The 23,232-nt window shown below is 27.7% G+C and overlaps 2 protein-coding genes across 2 annotated transcripts; one reads left to right on the top strand and one right to left on the bottom strand.

Annotated features, from left to right (window-relative positions):
* Nucleotides 1-3,588: 3,588 nt before the first annotated feature.
* On the top strand, nt 3,589-8,649 carry LOC112603561 (velvet complex subunit B-like). Its single transcript, XM_025352189.1, has 3 exons — nt 3,589-3,851; nt 4,437-4,808; nt 8,148-8,649. Exons 1-3 carry the CDS (start codon nt 3,758-3,760, stop codon nt 8,441-8,443), a joined length of 762 nt encoding a protein of 253 aa, XP_025207974.1. The 5' UTR covers nt 3,589-3,757; the 3' UTR covers nt 8,444-8,649.
* A 6,103-nt stretch (nt 8,650-14,752) lies between these two features.
* On the bottom strand, nt 14,753-22,907 carry LOC112603534 (apyrase-like). Its single transcript, XM_025352144.1, has 4 exons — nt 22,798-22,907; nt 18,094-18,601; nt 16,065-16,429; nt 14,753-15,193 (listed from the first exon to the last, which is right to left on the bottom strand). Exons 1-4 carry the CDS (start codon nt 22,798-22,800, stop codon nt 14,981-14,983), a joined length of 1,089 nt encoding a protein of 362 aa, XP_025207929.1. The 5' UTR covers nt 22,801-22,907; the 3' UTR covers nt 14,753-14,980.
* Between the last annotated feature and the right edge of the window lie 325 nt (nt 22,908-23,232).

Genomic DNA, 23,232 nt, shown 5'->3' with positions numbered 1-23,232 from the left:
AACGTCAACTCGTGTGCCGACCGTACGTCGTGTGCTGTGTGCCTGCGTGTGGGTGTGCGGGTGAGCGGGCGTGAGTATGCGTGTGTCGACGACATGACCGTCGTTCCGAGATAACCGACGTCGTGTCTCGTGCAGACGAGGTCTTCTTCCGAGCCGGACTTGTGTCCTGCCGCTGCGCCCAGGTGCTCGGCTCGCGTTGCGTCACGCGGTGCCGTTCATCAATAATGAATGAGCGTCGCCTCTGTACGCACACATACGACGACGATGATGATGATAATAATAATAATGATGATGATGATGATGATAATGATAATGAAAATAACATTAATAATATAATGTCACTAATAATATTGTATGAATCGTCAATGGGTACGGCTCCGTCGTTCGAATACGTCCCTGAACGGCTATGCGCGTACACTGCTGCAGCAGCGACGGAAGTCGAAAGATAATACGAATAGTGTGACACATCTCGCCCGGAAAAAACGAGCTTACTAGAATCATTGCGTATTCGCGACCATTCGCCGACAGACATCGGCGCGCTCCGACTGTAGTCGGCTGTTGACGTAATAGCGTTACGATAATATAATTTTGTATATAGACAACAATGGGCAGATAACATATCTGCCTCCGGACTGACGGAGACGTGCGTGTTGAGTCTAGTTTGTATTGCACTCACTAGCTGCTATTATTGTTGTGATCGAAAAAAATAAAAAAAAAACACCACCATAATGTAATACTACTCGTATACTCCGCGAATAAAATATATTACGACGATAAATTATTATTCTCTCATTCGAACATAATATACGATAAAATATACATACAAAGTATGAGTTTGTAATGCTTGGTTCAAACTGTGTACGTCACGATTGCATTTTTATCAGGGTGTATTTTTTTAGATATTATTTTGGATTCTAAAATCTGGGTCCATATAAATATTAAAACTTACAAATGATAATTTTATAGAATATTCGATTATTACTTCAATTTCAATCACGGCGAGCTTTATTGATAATTTCAGGCTTAAAAATATTTATTTTTTCTTATCATAAATTCATAATTATTTATGCTTTTAAAATTAAATTCAAATTAGGTATTTACTATTTAATTAACTGATTTTACTTTCCATTATATTATGAATAGGTAATATTAAGTATCTCACACTCGAATAGTTAATATTTAAGAAACCTTTTAACCTTTGTGATTTTTGAGATTTAAGATCCAATGTAATGCAATTTTCAAAGAAGTTGATTACATAACTTTATATAACTAATGCATTTTGTTATATTTAGAATTTAAGTATGACAAAGAAGATTAAAACGTGTATAATGGTTTACCACAGGTTATACAGCTGTTTGAAATAAGAATTCAATTTTATATTACGACTTACCTACTTTGCACAATAGTTAAAATTCTTTTTTAAAGTATTAATCAACAAGTAAATATTTTAATACTTATATATACTTTAAATTATATAAAAAAAAAAATAAGAAAAAAGGTATATTATAGGGCAAAGTTGTTAAGAAGACATTACACCCACATATTTTGTTTTCTTCATTTTACAAGTGCGTAACATAGCAAATCTACGCTCAGCAGTTCATGTTTAGTTTTGTTAGCTTTAATATTAGAGTTAATCAACCTACTATGAAACTTAAAAGTAAGAATTTTATCTGTGTTTGTTGGTTTTTATGATTATGGAGTTTTTAAGTGAGTTATAAACATTTTTAAACTGCATTATTTTATAAATGCATAATTTTAATAAAAATAGAATAATTATCATAAAAAATGAATACACATACATTTCTTACCATTAAGTTTCATAATAGATCAATCCACTCTAATATTGAAGCTAACGATGTTAAACGTGAACTCCTAAGCGTAGATTTATTATACAAGACGTATTCAACAAATACAGGTATTGCGTCTTCTTAAGGGTGTATTATAACATAAAGTCATGATAATTCAAATTATTGTTAAAATTCATTAAAAATAAAATAGTAATAATATTAAATAAAAATCTTCAACTGGCTTCATATTTAAAACAACACACATCTAGTCTACTAAATAATACAACTATCAGTAACCAAAATAATATTTGATACAAATATTCATTAACAGCTTTTATTTTTAGAAAATAATATGAATTACACAAGTTAAAAGTTATATTAATTTCACATAAAGTGGCTAATAGATTTTATAACGTATATTCTATATAGTTTGTAGCAAAAATTAAAGAGTGCATAATATGTAGATAATATGATGATATATAGATAATAATATACCAAATACCAATTAACTCTGTGAAATTTTAAACGTAGATAATTATGTGAAATAAAAACAGAAGTTTATTCAAAATCTAACAAAACTACAAAACCATCTTTATTTCAGTAGTAAAAATTGGTTAGGTTCATATTATTTTAATATAATCACTTCGCACATTACGAAACTCAACCACCATTGGCTAAAAAACAAAACACATTAATATTAGATATATATTGTATTATAAACACTTTTGTTCAAATTAATAATCTGATATTTTAAGCTAGGCACGCAGTGACAATAATTGTTGCAATACTTGCGTCAAGTAAAATGTATACATTTACAAACACAGTAAATATGAGTTTAATTTAGTACCAATCAATCCATTAAAGTTCATTGACACATAAAACATTGAGGCATCAACGTGATTTGGAAATTTGACTATCAGAAATACTACCGTGTTCACAGGGCCCGCACATTTTGTTTACGTACCGAGCCTTTTAGTCATATTCCAAACAACGGGTCTTACAAAAATAATCATATTTTTACCGGAAGAGTAGGTACAATAAAATTGTACACGAAGATAATGCTTCGAGAAAATCATTTTGAATATTTCAAACGATATCCATTAGACATCGAGCGCTATATGTATCACCAAATTAAAGCAATAATACTTTCCTCTCGGCGATATTCAATATTTTGATCGAACCTAAGAACCTATAACCCATCATCGTGCGGTTCACAGTATCTATGGACAAACCGTTTTTTTTTCCTCTTCGCGATATCATTGTCACGGGTGTTGTGCCAATAATATTAACCGGACTGGAATATAACACATATCACAATAATAATCGTTTATTTTAATTCGCCGTACCTACGTGCATTTAGGTGACGACTGACGATTCTATACGTCATATCGATGTAATATTATAAGTGCAGTCCGCGCACACGAATTGTTAATGGGTTTCGTGCGGCATTTTGGCAACTGCGGACTCGCCTATCTCGCGCGAACCCGGACACGGCCGATCGTCGGGCGGGCGGCGCATATCAATGCACGCCACAACGATATTATTATTATAATTTTTTAACTATCGCATTATTATTGTGTTGGCGCGGCGACCGTTGAATTCGCGGAAAACGGGCGGCGATGAATTGGTAAATCGCGCGCGCGCCTAATTCAACCCGATTACGCGTCCAGACCACGTATCAGGTGTACCGAGAGGACTCTCGGCGGATACCCCCTCCCTCTTACAACGGCAAATCAACGCCCCCCCGCCGGCCTCTGGCAACCCCGTAGATGACTCCCCGTGGGGCTATATCTACGGGATCGCAATCGGTCACTCGTCCCATTCCATCGACGGTCGCCGAGCAGCCCACTACCCACGCCGCTCTGCCCTACAAGTACGACGCTTCACCTCCCCCTCAACATCGCCCTCACACAAGTCCAGTTCATCGTTTTTGTTCCAAGTTTGCGCGTACACTTTAGATACAATACGAAATGGCTAACCGTTCCACCTCTGTCGCTGCTTTGCTGGCCGTCATCGCCGCCGCCACCGTCTTCCAAGCCACGTCCGCTTACGTGGTGCCCGAAGGTAAGTCTCCTCTAAAACTTTAAATTTTCTGGCGCAATTATCTATTAAGTCACAAATAATATTATAACACTTGCTTTCCTTCAACACTTTCAAGTAGAGAACGTGTTTTTCGATGACGAACAGTACCCAATCTCTTTTATCGCGTGTATTTATAATATTATACGTGTATAATATATGTGTACATATTATACATATACTAAATAAAATCAAAATCGTTTTTTAAATAGAATGTTTTTTTTGAGTGACCCGAATATGGGAATCGTCATCAGCACGAAAATCACAAAAAAATCAGACAGCCGTGCGAGAATAGTCGTTTTAGTAGATTATTTCGTATAGGCATAATGATCATAAGCGGTCTTCGAAAACGTCTCACGTTTTCTTTAGTATTAACGGCTTTAGAATTATCGACCGCGTTAAAGTGATCGGCGGACGTCATACTCTCTTCGTTGTATCTTTGTCATCAATACGAACATTTTGTCGTATCACATTTCGAGAAAAACGCACCGTCGGCTTTTATTTTATCACGTCGGAACGCGGAAAAATCGCGTGAAACGGCTTGCGCTTTACGGTCTATCTTTTTTGCAGTGGTCATGATGAGGATAAAGCGCAACCCAGAGCCTATGCGCTCGTTTTCGTTCAGCGGTTTCAATCCCAACGGGCAGATGTCCGCGTTCACCGGCCTGGCCGAGTATCCGATGTTCGGCGGCAGCTACGGACAGGCCAGTCCGTACAGCTACGGGCCGCAGCCGGCCACGCAAGACCCTTACGGGTCGCCGGCGGCCACTCAGGACTCCTACGGGCCGCCGCCGTCGGGCGTCGCGGGACAGCAGACGCCGGCCGCCGACTCGGCCAACAAACAGCAAGAGTACGGGCCGCCGAAATCGGGCGCATCAGTCGATTCCAAGGAACAGATAAACAACAGCGTTGAACAAGGGGACAACAAAAAACAGTACAGAGGTGAGCGCCGCGCGTGCTGATGGTGATAATAATAATAATAATAATAATAATTCAACGCTGGCCGCGCGTGAAATGTCGTGGAAGTGTAATCGAATCAGACATTTTAATAATTTTCTAGATTAATGGTTAAATGATTTAATTTTTATGCATTTTTTCTATTCGACTAGAAACTTAGTAGAATAGACCTACCTAGTCATTTAATTGAACGGCTGACCGTTTGACTAAATGTCTATTTCGAATCAGGCAAATAATTAAAAATATAAAAATGATGACACGTTTTGTATTATATTTTTAAAAATATAACTATCTTTTATTATTAATAAAATTATTAATTAATATTTTTTAGGTATTATGTATTAATTATTAATACGTAAAATACGTACACGGATTTATGAAATAATAAAAGTTTAAAAATAATATGTTTAACATTGCCTAGTTCAATCAGATCATATTTACAACATAGATAATATTGGTTTTGAGTTTTAGTTTTGCCTGGATTCAATTTTGCATTGTTGATTTTGTATAAAGCTTTATCGTAGTCTTCTTGAGTCCACGTTTTTTTTTTTTTTTTTTATTATGATCATCATAAATTGATCTAATTTTTTTATAAAACAATTGACTGTCTGACATAATCATCATATTATATTTTAAAATTTAAATTAAAACAATAAAAATTTAAAATATATTGAGAAATATGTTAATATGCCGTCACATACACAGTACATACGTGTACACGTACTAAACTAAATTATTTTACAAATCAATCGCATGTTCTGTATCTTTTTCTGTAACGTCATATTTTTGTTGTTAGAATCGTTAAAATTATTGTTTATCCCACAATAATCCATACATATATTAGGTTTTTTTTACAACAACTTATCTATGTTAATTTTCTTAGGTAAAATCAATGGAACTTTTATTATTATTTGATAATAATATATAATAGTTTTACTATCATACTTAATTCGTAATTACCTATACTTATTAGTATACATTAAATAATACATAGTTATTTTTTTATTGTATTATAAAATAATACAAAATATGTAATTTTTATTATTTGCCTGATTCGAAACAGACATTTAGTTAAATGCCTAGAAATTTAATTAAATGACTAAGTATCTGGTAAAATGCCTGATTTGACTATATTCCTATAACACACTATTATATACGACGATAATGTAATGCGTATTATAATGTATATACCTGTGTGATTCGCCGAGCGTGCTTATTTTGTGTTCTTTAACAATGAATTAATTCGAAATCACACGTTCTAATTTTAATTTAGATTATTTAGTATAAAAATAAAGTTTGAGTTGCCATATGATGCTGCTTAAATGATACATAACTATAAACAATTTAAGAACTGAAAATATAATCTTTAAGTTTACTTAAAAATTCCAAAATACAGAACTGGCTAAGTAAATTAGTAAATTACTATATATGTACAATATATCTGACTAAGTTAACGACTTATATATATTATTATATATAAATATATATTGATTGATATTAATATTGTAGCCACGGTGGTTTAAGATGCACGTAACGATTTATTAAATATACTTCATAATATTTATTTTTTATTCACGATCTCCCGACTGAAGAAAATATATATATATCTATTTCAAGTATTCATGTTCTTTTAAATTAACAAAACCCTTGAATTGTTTATGTAAGTATTGAAAATGTAGAATTCTGATTTCCATTAAGAAGGTATTAAAACGTTTTTGTACCTTTTACAATCTTAAAAGGAGAAGGATAATAATAAGAATACATATTTAATATTTAATTATTAGATGGGTGAGAGCTTATGATGACAAACGCCGTATGTCAAACAAAATAGTGTATTTAAAGTAAAATATCAAATATGACAATTTTATCCGATATGTTAATATTATTTTTCTTATTATTGTTCGCCTTAGCATATTGTTGAGGTCATTGCCGTTAGTATACTATAATGTGTACAATGGGTATTTCAATAAGATTATAATATTATCTACTATCTAGACAATATAGCTGTGTACTTATACAAAAACATTATATATTATTATACCATCAACCGTTTTAGTTCTAATTTTAGTGTTATTGTACAGTTCATTTTTTTAATTGAAATGGGTTTTTTTTTTATTAAAGGAATTCATTAAAACTTTATTATGGATTCACTACGTTATTTATATATATATAATATATATATATATATATATTAAACTGTTTTATCGAGAAATATATATTTTCAAGTAATCCATTATCAGTTCAAAATATACATTCATAAGACATATACGAAGAAAAGTTTATTTATTAAAGACAAACAGTAATATACGCAGTTTATTACTTTATCGTTTTGATAGATGAATAGTATATATTTGATTCGTAATATTTTGTAAAAACCATATGAAAGAATCCCGGGGTAAGGATAATTTTTATTACACTAATTTATTTTGAGTCTATTATTAAAACAGTCGTTTAAAAATAGAATTTCTTTTTTCCTTTACGGTATAGTTATACAGTAAGTTTAAAATAATTGAAGCATATTTTAATTAATTAGCGTTTTTTTTTAATTAACTTTATAGTAGGTATGATACATAAGTAGAAATTCAATATGAAAATACTGCACTTAAAGATACTAAAATCATATTATTTTTATTATTAAATTCCAAAACAGATACGGTCTACTTTTTAAAATGTATTATATTATAGTGACATACTTACAGTTTTATTCTTAGAAGACCTCTCTCTATGAACGCTTAAACGGGATTTTCGACAAAATGCCTAAATAAATGTTAAAAGAAATCAAATGTATTATAAACAATTTTTATTGACTATAGTGAAATGTACTAATTATAGCTATACTCTATAACTATTCAAATAATGTTATTATTATAACTATCAAAATACTTTTTTTTTTACAATAATATATAAGTTTTAGTTTCATCGTAGGTAAATCCGTAAATTTGTCAATACCCTAAACTAACCAGGCGTTTATTAAGAGAATAAATAATATGTGAATCGCCACAAATTAATATTGACTTTATGTTATTACTGTAAATATTTACATCCGATATCCGTCAAACAGTTTATAATTATTATTTTGTTGTTCTATAAATTAAGCCTTCGTCACAATATTAAATTATATATAATTCATCTGATTGTTTTTGACTTATTAATTTGACGTTAGTTCTTTGAGGATAAAATTACGTCTATAATAAATAAAAAAAAAAATCAGTTACGCTCAACGGACCTACTTTAAAACTATAATGCCATAATCTGTAGTATAAATGTATAAAATATGTTTTTATAACAATAATAATAAGTTACATTTAATGTGGTGGTTTTTAGGTCGTGATGGTCCGAGCAGCAATGCGGAAGCTTCGTTCAATGCTTGGTTTCCCATAATGTTCGGTGTATTCCCCAACGGTGCAGGTAATGGTAACGGTCAGTCGGGTAGCCCGATAAATCGTGGTAACAACAATCAAGGACAGGGCCAGGGTCAAGACCAAGGTAACTCGTATGGGGGCAACGGTTACGAGAGGTCATCGGGCACGACAGTGATTGCAAACAGCGTGAGCAACGGCAGACACGGCGTGGCCACTAGTCACGCGATCGCTTACGGCAATCCCAGATCATCGCAATAATAAACGCGACAAAACGTTATTATTAGAATTAGAAAGACCATCAATTATCGATTTTATATAAAATTAAAAACCCTTTCTAGTTTTCCACGATATATACGTATATATTATGATTACGATGTTAGATACCGTAAAATAAGTTAACCACATACCTATGTATATTGTATACATACTTACAAACTATTTTCAAATTATAATTTATATATAATATAATATATATTGCTTATAAAAATCGTATGTATTATATTTTTAGCGGTATTTTGTAACAATTTGCACAATAAATCGATTAAATGTGAACATATTACCTATACTCTTAAAATCATCTTTTTTTTTTATTTTTTAGATTTTTCAATAATCTTGTATATTACAAACGTTGTTTAAATCTTAAACAATGCAGTAATAAGACTAACTTGCATGGTATTTTTTTTATTTATCCTCACGAACAACATTATTATTTCCATATATTTCATTAAAATAATCATTGCAATATAAAAATGTATTTTTTATCAAACGAGTATTATACTAAAATATTAATATTGTATTCTGTAGCACCATAAGTTCTTTGGTTTATTATTTATTGTTTGCAATTTTGATGAGGGGAATGAACTATATTTGTATTTAAATGTTTTTACTACTTTTACTTAGATTTTTTAAATAAATAAAATCAATACTTTATAAAATAAAATATCATTATTATAAAAACCTATATAAACGTTTGTCAATGTTAACTAATGAGTTTGTTAACTAATTTACATAACATTTATTATCATGCATAAATATAGAAAATTATGTTCTCATAAGAGTAATTATCATATTTTTATTTTATATCCTATTCTTCTACAGAGAAAGAAAGAAGTATATTTGCTATTATCTTATAAACATTTTTATTTCTGTATTAGGTATATACTGCAATTTTATGAGGGACAAATGAAAATATTTGACCACGGTGATAAGCGAGATTTAGTTTAACTGCACCCCTCAACATATACTTTACACTTTTACTGTTCGTGAACGATTACATTTTACACTAAGTGAATGAGCTTGTTTTGACTAAAAAAATAATAATATACTATAATATACTATTATAAAACAATTTTGTTACCTAACTTTTTATAATAAATTCACGTGAAACACATTTATTAACAAATGTAAAACTTAAAACTAGGAGAGTTATAATTAATTACATTTAATAATGAACTATAGAATATTCATCAGAAAGATAATATTCTAATAATATTAAGTAGTTCATATAAAAATCCTTAACAATAAAAATGTTCAGATAATTTTAAGCATTCTGTTTGTATTGTCTTTTATCTGATATATACTTTCGTATCGAATAAAATAACATTATTTCAATAAAATGATGCCAATGCAATAATTAAGGAACTTAATGTGAAGATTGAAAATAAATGGAATACATAAAAAAAGTACATGGTTATAAATGAGATTTATTTTTTTTTTTATAATAGTTAAATGTCAAAGATCAAACTTGTATTGTCGCTAAGATAATTTAATTCATGTGCAAATTGGAAGCATATTTTCTTTTATACAACTCATGGCATACATAAATGAAAATATAATTCAAAATCACGTTATACAATACTCTTTACTAAAATAAGGTGATTTAAATTGTATAAATATTTGTATATTCTTGTAGACAAGTTTAGAAGTGATAAATATTTATATTGTTATATATTCATACGATCAAGTCTATAACTTTCTGAAGGTGAAAAAAAAATTAAATAAATAAATAAAATATAATTTCTTTTATTTCCTACAGTTAAGCTGCGCTTACTCAAAAGCAACCGATTTCAAAAAACGACTTTTATGTCACACCAACACTTAAGTCCAAGTCAATTCATCATAGCACATAATACTCTCTTTCGTTTTATAAAAGTAGTAATAATAATAATAATAATAATAATAATAAGACGTTTTGATTTTTTCGAGAAAGAAGAAAATAACATTGGCCCAGCAGCATTAAGCACACAAAAGCGACACAAGCCCTTTTAACTTCTGAGATGCTTTTGTCAGGTATCTCTCGGTACGCTAAGCCCCGCGAAAGAAGAAGAAAGTGAGACAGATGTATATACATACATAAAGGTGCTCTTAATAGACAGATCGAGTCCCCTTAAGCTCCGAGACCTTTTTAAATTATGATCTGCCATTGCCGCCGCGGCAGCAGGTATATATATTGAGGAGGAGATGACGCGATGGCGGAGTCACGCGCTTCTAATTATGAATGCGCGGCCGAGAGAACGGGTGGGAAGAAAAACGTCCTGGTGAGAAGAGGATATAGGTGGGAGGAAGTAAAGAAAAGAGACGTGGGTTTAGAGCTTTTGTGATGGAAAACGGCGGAAAATATTAACAAGTAAAAGATTTGAACAGACGATGCACAGGAGAGGCGCTGAAGGGATCAATTATGAAGTAGGATTACTACTATACTAGAGGATGGGGTTGATGATGAAGAATGTCGTTTAAATTTCATTAATGTCAGTCTCCATTTTTATATTATATACATAATAACAATATAATGCAAGTGAACGGAATGAGGGGAAAATACTACAGAAGAGTTTTTTTCTTTCGTACCACACCGTCTGCCTCTCGAGATTCTTCTTGCGCGCAATATAAGAATTTAAGTCAGCCCCAAGCGACAACAACGATTTATTAACGACCGCGGATCTTTATTGGCCATTATAGAAATAAGCCACGTCGCGGTCGTAGCCAGCCAAAAAAATTATTATTTTATTTTTTTTAAGTGAGCGCACTACAATAATGCGACACCCCATACGTTAACTGAGAAAATGAATTTAATATATTTCATTTGTTAAAATATTGATGTCAACAAATAGTTTTTTTTATAGTTTACTAGTGGAGCAAAGAAGTATAAACGATTAAAGTATTTAAAATAAAGTCATCGGTGGAACTCAATTTTATGACTACCTGTGTAATATATTTTTACTAACACGTTATTATTATTAGTATTAAATATAGATGTATTTTTTTTAATTTTTGTTTATGGCTATAAATAACAGGATGGCTTTATACCATAGAATATTATCAAATCAAATAATATATAAAATAATAGCTTACATCTTTTAAAATTAACAAAACGTTTTCATATATTTATTTTTCAAATTCGATTTATCAAAATTCTATGATTATTGAACACTTGTTTATCGAATGTTATGTTATATGTACAAACATTTTATATTGTATGAATTTTATTTATTTGAATATTAACTTTAACACAAATGTTATTAAAATGAACGAAAACTTAGATTACATAAGTTTTTATTTATGAAATTTGTTTGATAACTTATTGTTTCAATATTATTAAACCACAAATATAATTATCCATTATTTTAATTATATTATCGTGATAATACTCTTATCTTCTGAAATAATTTATTTGAGACTAATATTATAATATTATGCGACTTTATCATATTGTATAAAATAAGTATAAAGTAATAAAACTTTTTATTATTAAAAACTACAATTAGGTTGACTTCAGTACGATTAGCTTATAACAAGTTTGTGGCAGAAAATTTATGACATAAATTTGTGAATATTCTGATGAAAAGGTTCTCAAAGGATTCAAAGAATTATACGTCTGAAATAATTTTCATATATAACTTATTTATATTATTATTAGAATCTTTTCGATAATAATTTGATATAACAGGGCTTGAGCTAATGTGCAGTACAACACAAATTCTGCAGTTCTAAAATAAAATGTGCAGTTATAAAACGCTAATTGTGCAGTACCTACTGCTGTTTATTCTAGCACTGTAAAAAAAAAAAAAAACCTAATATACTATATAATTATATTATACCAAAACAATTTGTATTTAAGTTATAATTCATAATAATCAAATATTATAATATTATCATGATAATATGATACTACCATGAACCTATGTGGATTGTAATATGTTTTCTATGATGTGGATTGATCCATAATAATAATAATAAAATGTATATACATGTATATACAAGTTAAGTACACACTGTGATACACTGTAACACTGTAACATAAGTATCATTCAACATAGAGTTAAAGTTAATCGATATTAATTTTGACTTCGTCTTCATGGCTATACTTAATTATATCTGATTTTTTAAGAGATGTATTTGAAATACATAAATAGCTACTAATTTTAAAATATAGTCTGAAATGCAGGCACAGTGCCAATTTTTTTTTTTTTTATAGGTGTTATAATGTTATTATATGTATATTAATTTATAGTGATGAAAATATTTGTTTAGAATCCAGAAATATTAGAACCTATATATTCAAAGTTCAATCAATTTAAATTATTTTTAATCATATTTAAGTGTCTTTACGTATCTATTGTATATTTTCTAGTCACTAAATAACCAATTTAAAATAAAAAATTAGTTAAATAATACAATATACAATTTTTCTACTATTGTATACTTTACTTAGTATCTAAAGTATTATTAATAATTAAATTAGTATATAATACTTTTTTTTTAAATTTAAATATGCAATAATAATAATATCTGTAAGCTATAACAATTACTAGGTATCGCTTTACTCATAATTTAATACAAATCAATACATTTAAATGCATCTGGTAGGTTACTAAGTGTTGTTGGTGTACCCTTAATAGTCTAGTTTTTTTTTTTATTTTTTTACACAAATTCAATACGTCAATTATATAGTTTTTTAGTAAAATATAGTAAATATTTATAGTAAAATGCACCGTAAATTCCATTACAGCATAGGATAAATTTAAGACTGGACGTTAAAAGCCAACCAATAGCAGGTAATCGAGTCAGACCCTTTGAATATGGTACCAAAGAACGAACGAAGAAAGCAAGGAGATATAATGAAATCACTGTGCGTGTTCTCAGACAAAGGTTAATTGATTGCAGAGTGAAACATCAGGATTTCATTATTAGTTAAACCAATTATATCTGTTCAATATATATAATATATATTCTTATAACGCATATGCATATCACAAAGAATCTGATATTTTATAAGTTGTGAAAAATTGATTTTGAAAAATATTATGTTTTTAAAGATTATTTTAGTATATGAATAATTATTTTCCTATATATTTATTATTAATATGCAGATACACATTTTAGATTCTAAGTGAGTCGATAATTACATTGATTTTACAATAGTGTGATATTTTTTATGTAAGTTGTATAGACAGTATAATTGATAAATGATTGACTTTGAGGGAAGTTTCTGATAGCAAATTGGATTTAACTGATTCTTTTGAATGGTAAAATTAAAAATTCTAAGTTTTTTTTCTAATTCTAATTAATTGGAAAAAAACGAAAAAATAAATAAATGAGGAGAAAAGAGAATTTTTACATTTTTATATATATATTTTTTTTTTATAACTAAAAATAAAATTACTGTGAACACTTGAAATCCTCACAAAATATTTATACCAATATTTTTTTATAAATAAATATAAATTTTAAAATATTTTAAACATTTTTGAGTGATCCATAAAAAAATTACATTTTGATTTTTTTTATGTATTAATATCTATAAACATCTTTTCTCTCAGAAAAAAATTATGAAAATTAAATATAAAAGTTTTTATAAGTTTCATTATTGTATTTACATAAATAAAAATAAGTATAAGTTTTCAAGTGTTTTAAGTTTAAATTTCGGCGAAATAAAATTTTCCCACGTACAATAACGATTTTCTTATTTTTTTTATAGTTCGAAAACAAATTTTTGAGGACTTGAACATTTTAACATATTATATTTATATTTTATACCGCACATTCAAAATTCAACGTCTATGGTTAAAATTAATTCAATTATTTCAATCTAAAATATTATTAATAATAAAATAAATTCATTATTATAATATAAATATGTATAACATAAAGTACATCTTGTAATATAGGCTTTCAGTCGACATGCTATCTTTACCTAGAATAGTTTTTCGTTTGTAATGATTGATCTTAAAATTAAAAATTAATTTACTACAGTAACTTACTCGATGTTATTATAAAGTAATATATAGCAGAACGACTATTTACATTTCTACTATTTTTTATCATGGAAAATATGACATTTTATATGATTTTATGATTTTGCCATGTTTTATATGATTATAATTCTTAGGTTTTTGTTCAAAATAATATTTAAATAATATAACATCATAGCCTATGAACTATGTATAGTATATACTGTGTACAGTGTACGCATTAATTGCTTAATTCAATTTTCCTTTACTATTTAAATGTAGCATTTTAATATTTCATTGTCTCGCTACCTTTATGGTATAATAAATTTTACACTAATAATGACACATTTAAATAAAGACTAAGTGTATTCATAGCTCTTTTGTTATATCATTAAATCAAATCCGTAATATAAAACTACAACATAAATTAGCTAGTACAATAAAACTGCTTTACTACGATGTATTAAATATTTATAAGTACCTATAATGTTGTGTGTAATGTATATTGTGCGTTCGTATCAGCTATACATTGTATAAAATAATTTTAACAGATTAATTATAAAATAACTTAAATAAATTCGAATCCTTCAAATTTAAGATCAGATACTTTGGTTTCCGGGAAAATAATCTCTCCATCGACGGTGAACGCGGTTATATATGTGGCTGTGGTGTCACCTTCTTCTAGTGTATTAATTGCAGTAATCACGCTGTGATTAGTTCCAGGAATAAATTTAAAACTAGCGTAACCGTGGTCAGGTACTAGGTTGCCAATGCGTACTACCTATAAACATAACATAAAATCATTAAATATGATAAAGTGGCACTATAAAAAGATTTTGTGTAACTGAAATACCTACACGACGTATATAAAATGATACCACGACTAAAATTCTTCAGGAAAAACTTTTGTTTTAAGATCAAATCAGTAATACCATTAAGCCAAAATAGGCTAAATGAATAATTTTCATTATTTTAATACACGATTTAAGTCGCTATCTCAAACCATTCATCGACCTGGTGTGATCCAAATTAGATATTTTTGACATTAATTTCACCATGAACAACGCGCGTTTATTTAATTTTGTTTCAGAATTGATAAAAATGTTATCGATATTTTTAAGCTGATTAAATTAGCTTTCAGAGAAATTTTGTTGTGACATTGTTTCAATTTTGAGTAGCACAAGCATTTTAAAGAAGGACAGATTTCAAAGTAAGAACGAAGATCAAATTTTAGTAGTTTTTATAATTACATTAATTATTGTAGGCGTATATAGGTAATGCAACCATTATAATCACATAATGTATTATTAAATACCTAAGTTAGGTTATTAATAAAAGCAATATAAAACAGTTAGGTATCAAATATGATAAAGAAAGTTGAAAAATCAATATCCAAACTATAAAAGTACCTAACCTAACTGTAGAAATCATTATGCGAATACACATATTCTATTACCAAAAACAAAAAAAAAAAAAACAGTGAAAGTTAAATGAAAATACTGATATTTCAAATGAAATTTGATGAAAACTCAACATCAAAACGTACGACTTAGTTTCCACATTGAATATAAATAGACAATACTTAATAGTAGGTATATAATTTCACTAGTTTTGATAAACTATGTAGTACAATTGTATGTTATTTTCTTTACCTTAATGTCATTAAAATCTGGTGTAGCAGACAATAATACGTTCGTTGCTTTCTTTTCGTCAATCAACGGGTCGAATGGATTTTCTGAAGCTTTTCTTGGCAAGAAGAACCATCGCTGATGTACGTCACTCCATTCAACTGCCTCGTGAGTCATGTATCCCGGGAAGTGTATATTGATGGCTGCCCGGACTTTGATGAAATTTTCTGTCCAATTCAAGTGCTTTATACTACCAAACTTGTCGATGGTCTTCACCCACATTAATCCAAGATCAGTGACTGTCTTTCCATCCTCCGTCACCATTTCTTTACCGTGTGAGCCCACGTAGAGTTTTGAACCCTTGACTGTAGCCCATTCGTTTTTCATTCCTACAATATTGTCGTAACGTGATATTATCATGTCATACTAAGTTTATTGATCAAACTAGAAATTAGAGAGTTTTTCTCTCTCTTTTTTAAATTTATATACTATTATGTAAGTAAAAAAAAAACTACAGCAAATACAATTGGCCTCTTAAATGAGCAATTTTTTAATAACACCTAATCCACCTATCCAATATATATATATATATATATATTATAAAATGTTAACAATTTGAAATGGTTATTTTTAAATGTATCAAATTTAATAGAATAAAACCTTCGACAAAAAATAAATAAAAATAAGCCATTTGACTGCTATAATGTGAATAAAATGTACGAAATTTATTGAAAGTTTCGAATTATTTTAATATTATTTTGTTAAACAATATATATTTATCTACGAGTATATAGAAATTATTTTATATTATATATGGTTACATGACATAAGCGCCAAAGGTACAAAAATGACCAATCATTTGCGCCAAAATTTGTATGACATAAGAGCTAATCTAATATTGTATACCTGTTTTACCCAACTTATGACATAAACGCCAAAAGTGCAAAAATGTTATATCATTTGCGTCAAAATTAATATTTTATATATTAAGTATAATTATTAAAAATTGCCATCTTATAAAAAATTATATTATATAATATATTATATTGAGAATATTGTCAATAATAAATTGTTAAAATATAATATACATACAAATAAATATAAATTTAATAAATCTATTGCAATTTTATAAAAAAATGTCAATAAATTATAAATTTTAAAAAATTGGTTGATTTTTAACCCCACCTTTTTTACATATTCGATACGATTTATTTTACCATTCTGGTATTTCTTCCATTGTAAAATTATTTCATGGTGAGATACCCTTAATTTATTGTTAGGAGGAGAGTTCATAAATAAATATGTTTCGCTTTGTAATTTTAATAATACATCAATTACTATATGTACGGAATAATGAGCCACATAGAATTGATATTTTAAATGTCGATGACATGAATCAGCTGCATTTGTAGTTCTTATAACGTCATTATCCGGAATTTTAGCCCAAATATTAGATGGAAATAAACTAGAATTAATGTATGTTTCTAAAAGGTAATTACTAAATTTGGAAATTGTTTGATCTTCAGGTGCAATGGACATTAAATCTGCAAAAGCATCAGATACTTCGGTGCGCGGAAGAAAAGCCAAACCAAAAACATACTTCAATCAAACCCTATTTCAGAGTTCTTCACGTATTCATTTCGATTTTCGAAGACCCAAGCTTTGAATTTTCCTGAAACCACGATTGCCCTAAATTAAATTTACAACAATTTTATTTTTGAATTTGGAAAAACTGCTAAAAATCTATCATGTGCTGCTTTTTCAAAATCAACTAAAAGTCTTTTTGGAGAAAATTCTAAATTATATTTTTCACACAATTTTTATGTATATTTCCACATTGATTCGTAGCAATTTGAACTTTTACTTGGTAGTAGACAGTAAATTAAATATATGTTATTTAATATCTATTAGCCATAGCACACAGGTACCTAGGATTTTGACGCTTTCATACGATATGATTTTGGCGCTTTTGTACGATACGACTTTTTTTTTCCTATCTAATTTTGGCGCTTATGTCTTCCACTGATATATAATATTAGATATGGATAATTACCTTTTGTTTTTCGTCCATTGCCATTAACAACCAATACCCAAGGTATCAAATTGTTGTCATCGATTACATAAACCAAACCAGTTTTATCGTCAAGTGTTATAAGATTACCATTATAGGTAACTAATTCTGATAGTTCTAAACCTCGACCACTCGTCGCTAAATTCGATTTGAATTGATTACCGTTATTCGTGGAATCCCATTCAATCGTGATATTTTTGGTAACTGAGTTATAAGTCAAATTCCCCTTTTTGAAATAGCTGATCCACGTAAAAGCCTTGTCTGGGCTCACTGAGTTGCCATCCAAGTCACTGATAATAGCTATGCGGTACTTAACACTGCCATCAGGTAACACTACTGGGTCGGTCAGTGGGTATTTGCTGTCTATGAGTTGTGTTATCAAATCGCAATTAGAATCTGTCAAAGTATTTGGGTCCGAGGTTGTTGGGGCACTGAACACAATATCGGTGGCTATTGCTACCAAAATCACTAAACTAGTTAGTTGAATAGACTGAAACAAATCATTAACAATTCTATTATATTGTATTATTAGCCAAATGAATATTTCTCCAAATACGAATAAACATATAAAATAAAATCAATGTTATAATATTAAATTGAATACGATAGCATAATACACTCATGCGTATGATAATGTATTTGCAAATCGGTATGATTCAAACAGAAATTAGACTTGATAATACAGCAACTAAAGGTATATAATAATATACTAATAAAAAAAAAAAATTTAATTGTAGGTGTATAATTTTGACCGGAACAATTATAAATTATTATTTTATTGTCAAAATAAAAATAACATAACGATATTACATTTTACTAATTTAATTAAAATTTAGTCAAAATTAGTTGCTGAACCTTTTAAATAGTTTTGCAAAATATTCATGCAATACAAAGTAGTATTAATACAAATAATACGATCATTATATGAAACCATATAACAATAATCGATATCAGATAACCGTTCTAATGCTCTGTAGATATCAAAGCACCTATATAGTAATTGATTTGGTTATTATGTATTTAAATTCAATGATAAATAATTTATTTTATTAATACCATAGGTTATATATAAATTAATAAATTACTTATAGTCTATAGTCAAACGGTAGATTTAATTAATTCTTACCGAAAACATCACATTTTTTATATTATTAATTATTATAGCATACATTTATGTAATACATTATTCTTATACCTTTTTGAGATAATTTTAAAATGCAACCTTATATTATTTTGAAATTTAATATAATTTGTAAAAAAATAAAGTTCCTATTTATAATATTTCCAAATAAAAAAAAAACTGAAATTGAAATTGAATCGTTATTTTTAATTTCAATCACAATTTTGTTTTAAATATAATTTTTTTAAATTTTTAGGTTTTAGTTATAATTAATTATGGGAACATTTTATTCTATTTTTAAGACTTAAATTAAATAATAGATCATTTTACATACTAATACAAAACCGTGACTATTTATTTTTTTATATTATTCAATTCCTGTAAATGTAACTTAAATAAAATTGTTTATTAAATTTTAAAACTTTTTAACAGAACCTACACTATTTGATCAACAATTTAAAAAAAATATGTATCATAATACATTAGAGTTCAATGATGTTAATATTTAATATTAAATACGAAAAACGATTCTGAGCGGAGACCGTTTGTATTTTTATGTTTTTTGATAATATACATATTAAAATCATTTATTTTATTTTTAGTTTTATGGTAGATTGATTTCATGTATTCTAAAACATTACATTTATTATATTACTAATATTTGATTTATTAAATAATTTAGGCGCGTATACAAAGGGGGGTTCTAGGGATTCAACTCTCCCCCTCCCCTGAATTTTCAGGAAATAATTTGTATTATTTATTAGTTTAGTTTTATTTAAGTAGTAACAATATCCGTCGAGTAAGCAGCAATGGTCCGTGAATGGAGAGTATGGCGTCTAACTCAAAAATAGGTGTTAATGGTATATGGCAGGCTAAAATGATGTTAGTAAACTGACCGTTTCATAAAAATAGGGGCTTTTTTTATAGTATTGACCCTTGGTACTTATTGACAGATTTGTTATGTTATTGTCGTTTATTATCAAAGGTACATAGGTAAAAGGTACGTGTTTTTATTAACGCACATTTTGTCATAAAGCTTATGGTATATATATATATATATATATATGTAAGTACAAGTAGATTTAGTAGTTATTTTTATATAATATTGAGGTACATAGGCACAGATATTTATTGTTTTGTTATTGTAAATATTGTATAACATTATATTATCGTATATATTGTATCTGAATAATTTGGATATGGCACATAGTTTAGAATAATATTCTAAAACAAATAATATTCTACACCTGTTTACTATATTATAGTAAACAGGTGTATAGTACATTTAATTGTTATGTTTTATGAATAGTGTGAATTTAGTATAATAATGATATTTAGATATGTAGCTATGTGGCGTAATAATATGAATATCATTACAATACTACAGAAAACGAAAGGTTATAGTTTCTTTCTTGGTTTTGTCATCAGAGGGATTATTCGACAGTGACAATCAGACATAGGTTTCTATTTAAATAACAATACAATTGATGACGTTAAAAACTATAAATTGTTAAAGCACTCGTGGATTCCACCTAATAATTATGAGTTTCCTATTTTTCAAAACCGACGTTTAAAATTTCAAACTAATTAGTTTAGGCGCTATATGTGTGGTATATTATTAAATAATATATATTTATAACATATTATATTATTATGTTATTAATTTTTCAGTTGATAACACCTTACTAAAATGATCATAAAATAGCGTGAATAGGTTATAGTATAAATAAATATCATAAAATAAATATAAAAATTTTGAAAATTGCATTATAAAATACGTACAAGTTTTAAGTTCTCATTAATATTTTATTTTGATTAATAACAAAAAATAAAATTATTTATCATTAAATATATAATTTCAAACTTTTAGTTAATAATTATTGTGTTTTTATATTTTTTAGTTTCAGTATAAACTATTTATAAAGAAAATACTATTTTATTTTTAAAATTTTAACGATAAAAACTAAATATTTTATACATTGTATTCTACAAAATACTTATAATTTATACATTTTTTTTGATAAAAATTTAAAGTCAGATATATATATATAAAGTTTATGTTGTTTAATAATTTGTACAGATATAACAACAACTAATGTGAAATTTTGAATTACATTTTTAAGAATTTTGACTCAGTAAATAAGTATTATACACATTTAAAAAAAACAATTTTCTTAGAAAAAAAAATCAAAAATTTAAAACTATAATAAAAAGCTTAAAAATAATCAAAATGATTAGAAAATAAAATTGTACTATTTATGAAAAATGTATAAAAAAAAATAGTATGAATATTTTATAACAATTTAAAGTACCTACTTATGTACGGTTATTTGTTTGAAAAAAAATCGTTTTAAAGAGAAATGTTCTACATTAATATATTATACGAATGGTTTTTAATGTAGTATGAATTTGAACTTCAAACAGTCTTGAAAAAATGTTTTAAACTTAAGCCCGGCGATTAGGCTCATTAGCTGTTTTAAGGGTTATGAATTGCGGGTAGGGGTAAAATTGATACGGTAGGTTGTTTTTACGATTGTTACCGGTTATTACGGTTGATAGCAAACACGTGTGTGTGAGGCAAGGTTTTTAACCATTATCAACCCGGGTGGTCACCCATCCGAGAGCTAGTAGCTGTGGCCGTTACTTACACTCAGTCGCATTCCGCGACTGGTAGGAGCCAATGCGCCACGCCAAGCCACTTTAAAATTTTTATTTGTAGTGAAATTAATAAGAAATCACGTATTAATTTTTTAAATCTTAAATAAAAAAAAAAAAATTTTTTTTAAATAAATTTTTAAATTTTCAAAATTTTGACAAATATTCAAATGTTTCAACATTTTTTAATTGACAAATAAACATCTTTTAAATGTACATGTTAAATATTCTAGAAATATTACCTTTTCATAAATTTAAATAAAAATAAATTAATAAATTGAAAATTTCAATTGTTTATAATATCTATAATAATTGCCATTTAAAAGGAAGTCGCATCCGTATGTGTTGTCTCTGTCTTACACACGTACGACATGGTAAATTATCGTTCACCAGTTTCAAAAGCTTGCTTTTAGTTTTTATGTTATAGTGAACTTACATATATTAAACTTTTAGGTTATAATATTATAATATTATCTGTGTTCTCTTGTTAGTTTTTTACGATATTTTAATTTTTAAGTGAATTATGAGCATTTTCAAATATTTATATTTTTCATAGTCATAATTCATCTAAAAATTAAAATATCCTAAAAACTAACAAGAGAACACAGATAATATTCTTACCTAAAAGTTTGATAATTGGTCAATTCACTTTAACATCAAAACTAAAAGCACACTATTGAAACTGGTGAACGAAAATTTATCATGTCTTACAGGTATATGATGGAGACAACACATGAGTGTGCAACGTCCTCTTAAATATTTAAAAAATTATATCATGGTATGTACAGAAAACAAAGATAGTAACACTTGATAAAAAATTGTATACAGACTACTGAGTTCAAATGTGTACATTTCTATTATACCAAGTTATTAAAGTAATTTATAAAAACATGCATCATTTTAATTCTTACCATTTTTGTTTTCGACGAATTTATTGTAAGTATTTTAGGTGTAACACAATCTTAAAATGAGAACTTCATTCAAATAAAAACATTGTTAAATAGTTACTTTTTTCCAATTAGTATATAAGTAGATATTATTGCATGTATTAAAACAAAACAGTTAAAAAAAATGGTAGGATTCTAGATAAAATATTATCAATACATTTGATAAGAAAATTTACAAAGGTTATTTTTAATTGATTGTAATTAATGATACAATATTTAGATTAATGTAGATTACTATTAATTAAAAATGAATTTGTGAAATTTAGGTTTTATTAAATTAATATACATCTATATATCAAATTGTATTGTATATACTTATCAATATAAATATTTACACACACACACACATACACACACACGCATATATATTATATTATGATGACCACAATAAGTATAAAT

The sequence above is a fragment of the Melanaphis sacchari genome, unplaced genomic scaffold (assembly GCF_002803265.2).
Source record: "Melanaphis sacchari strain LSU unplaced genomic scaffold, SCAv2.0 Contig10_pilon_pilon, whole genome shotgun sequence".
NCBI classification, from domain to species: domain Eukaryota; kingdom Metazoa; phylum Arthropoda; class Insecta; order Hemiptera; family Aphididae; genus Melanaphis; species Melanaphis sacchari.
This window is presented reverse-complemented; position numbering and strand designations above follow the sequence as displayed.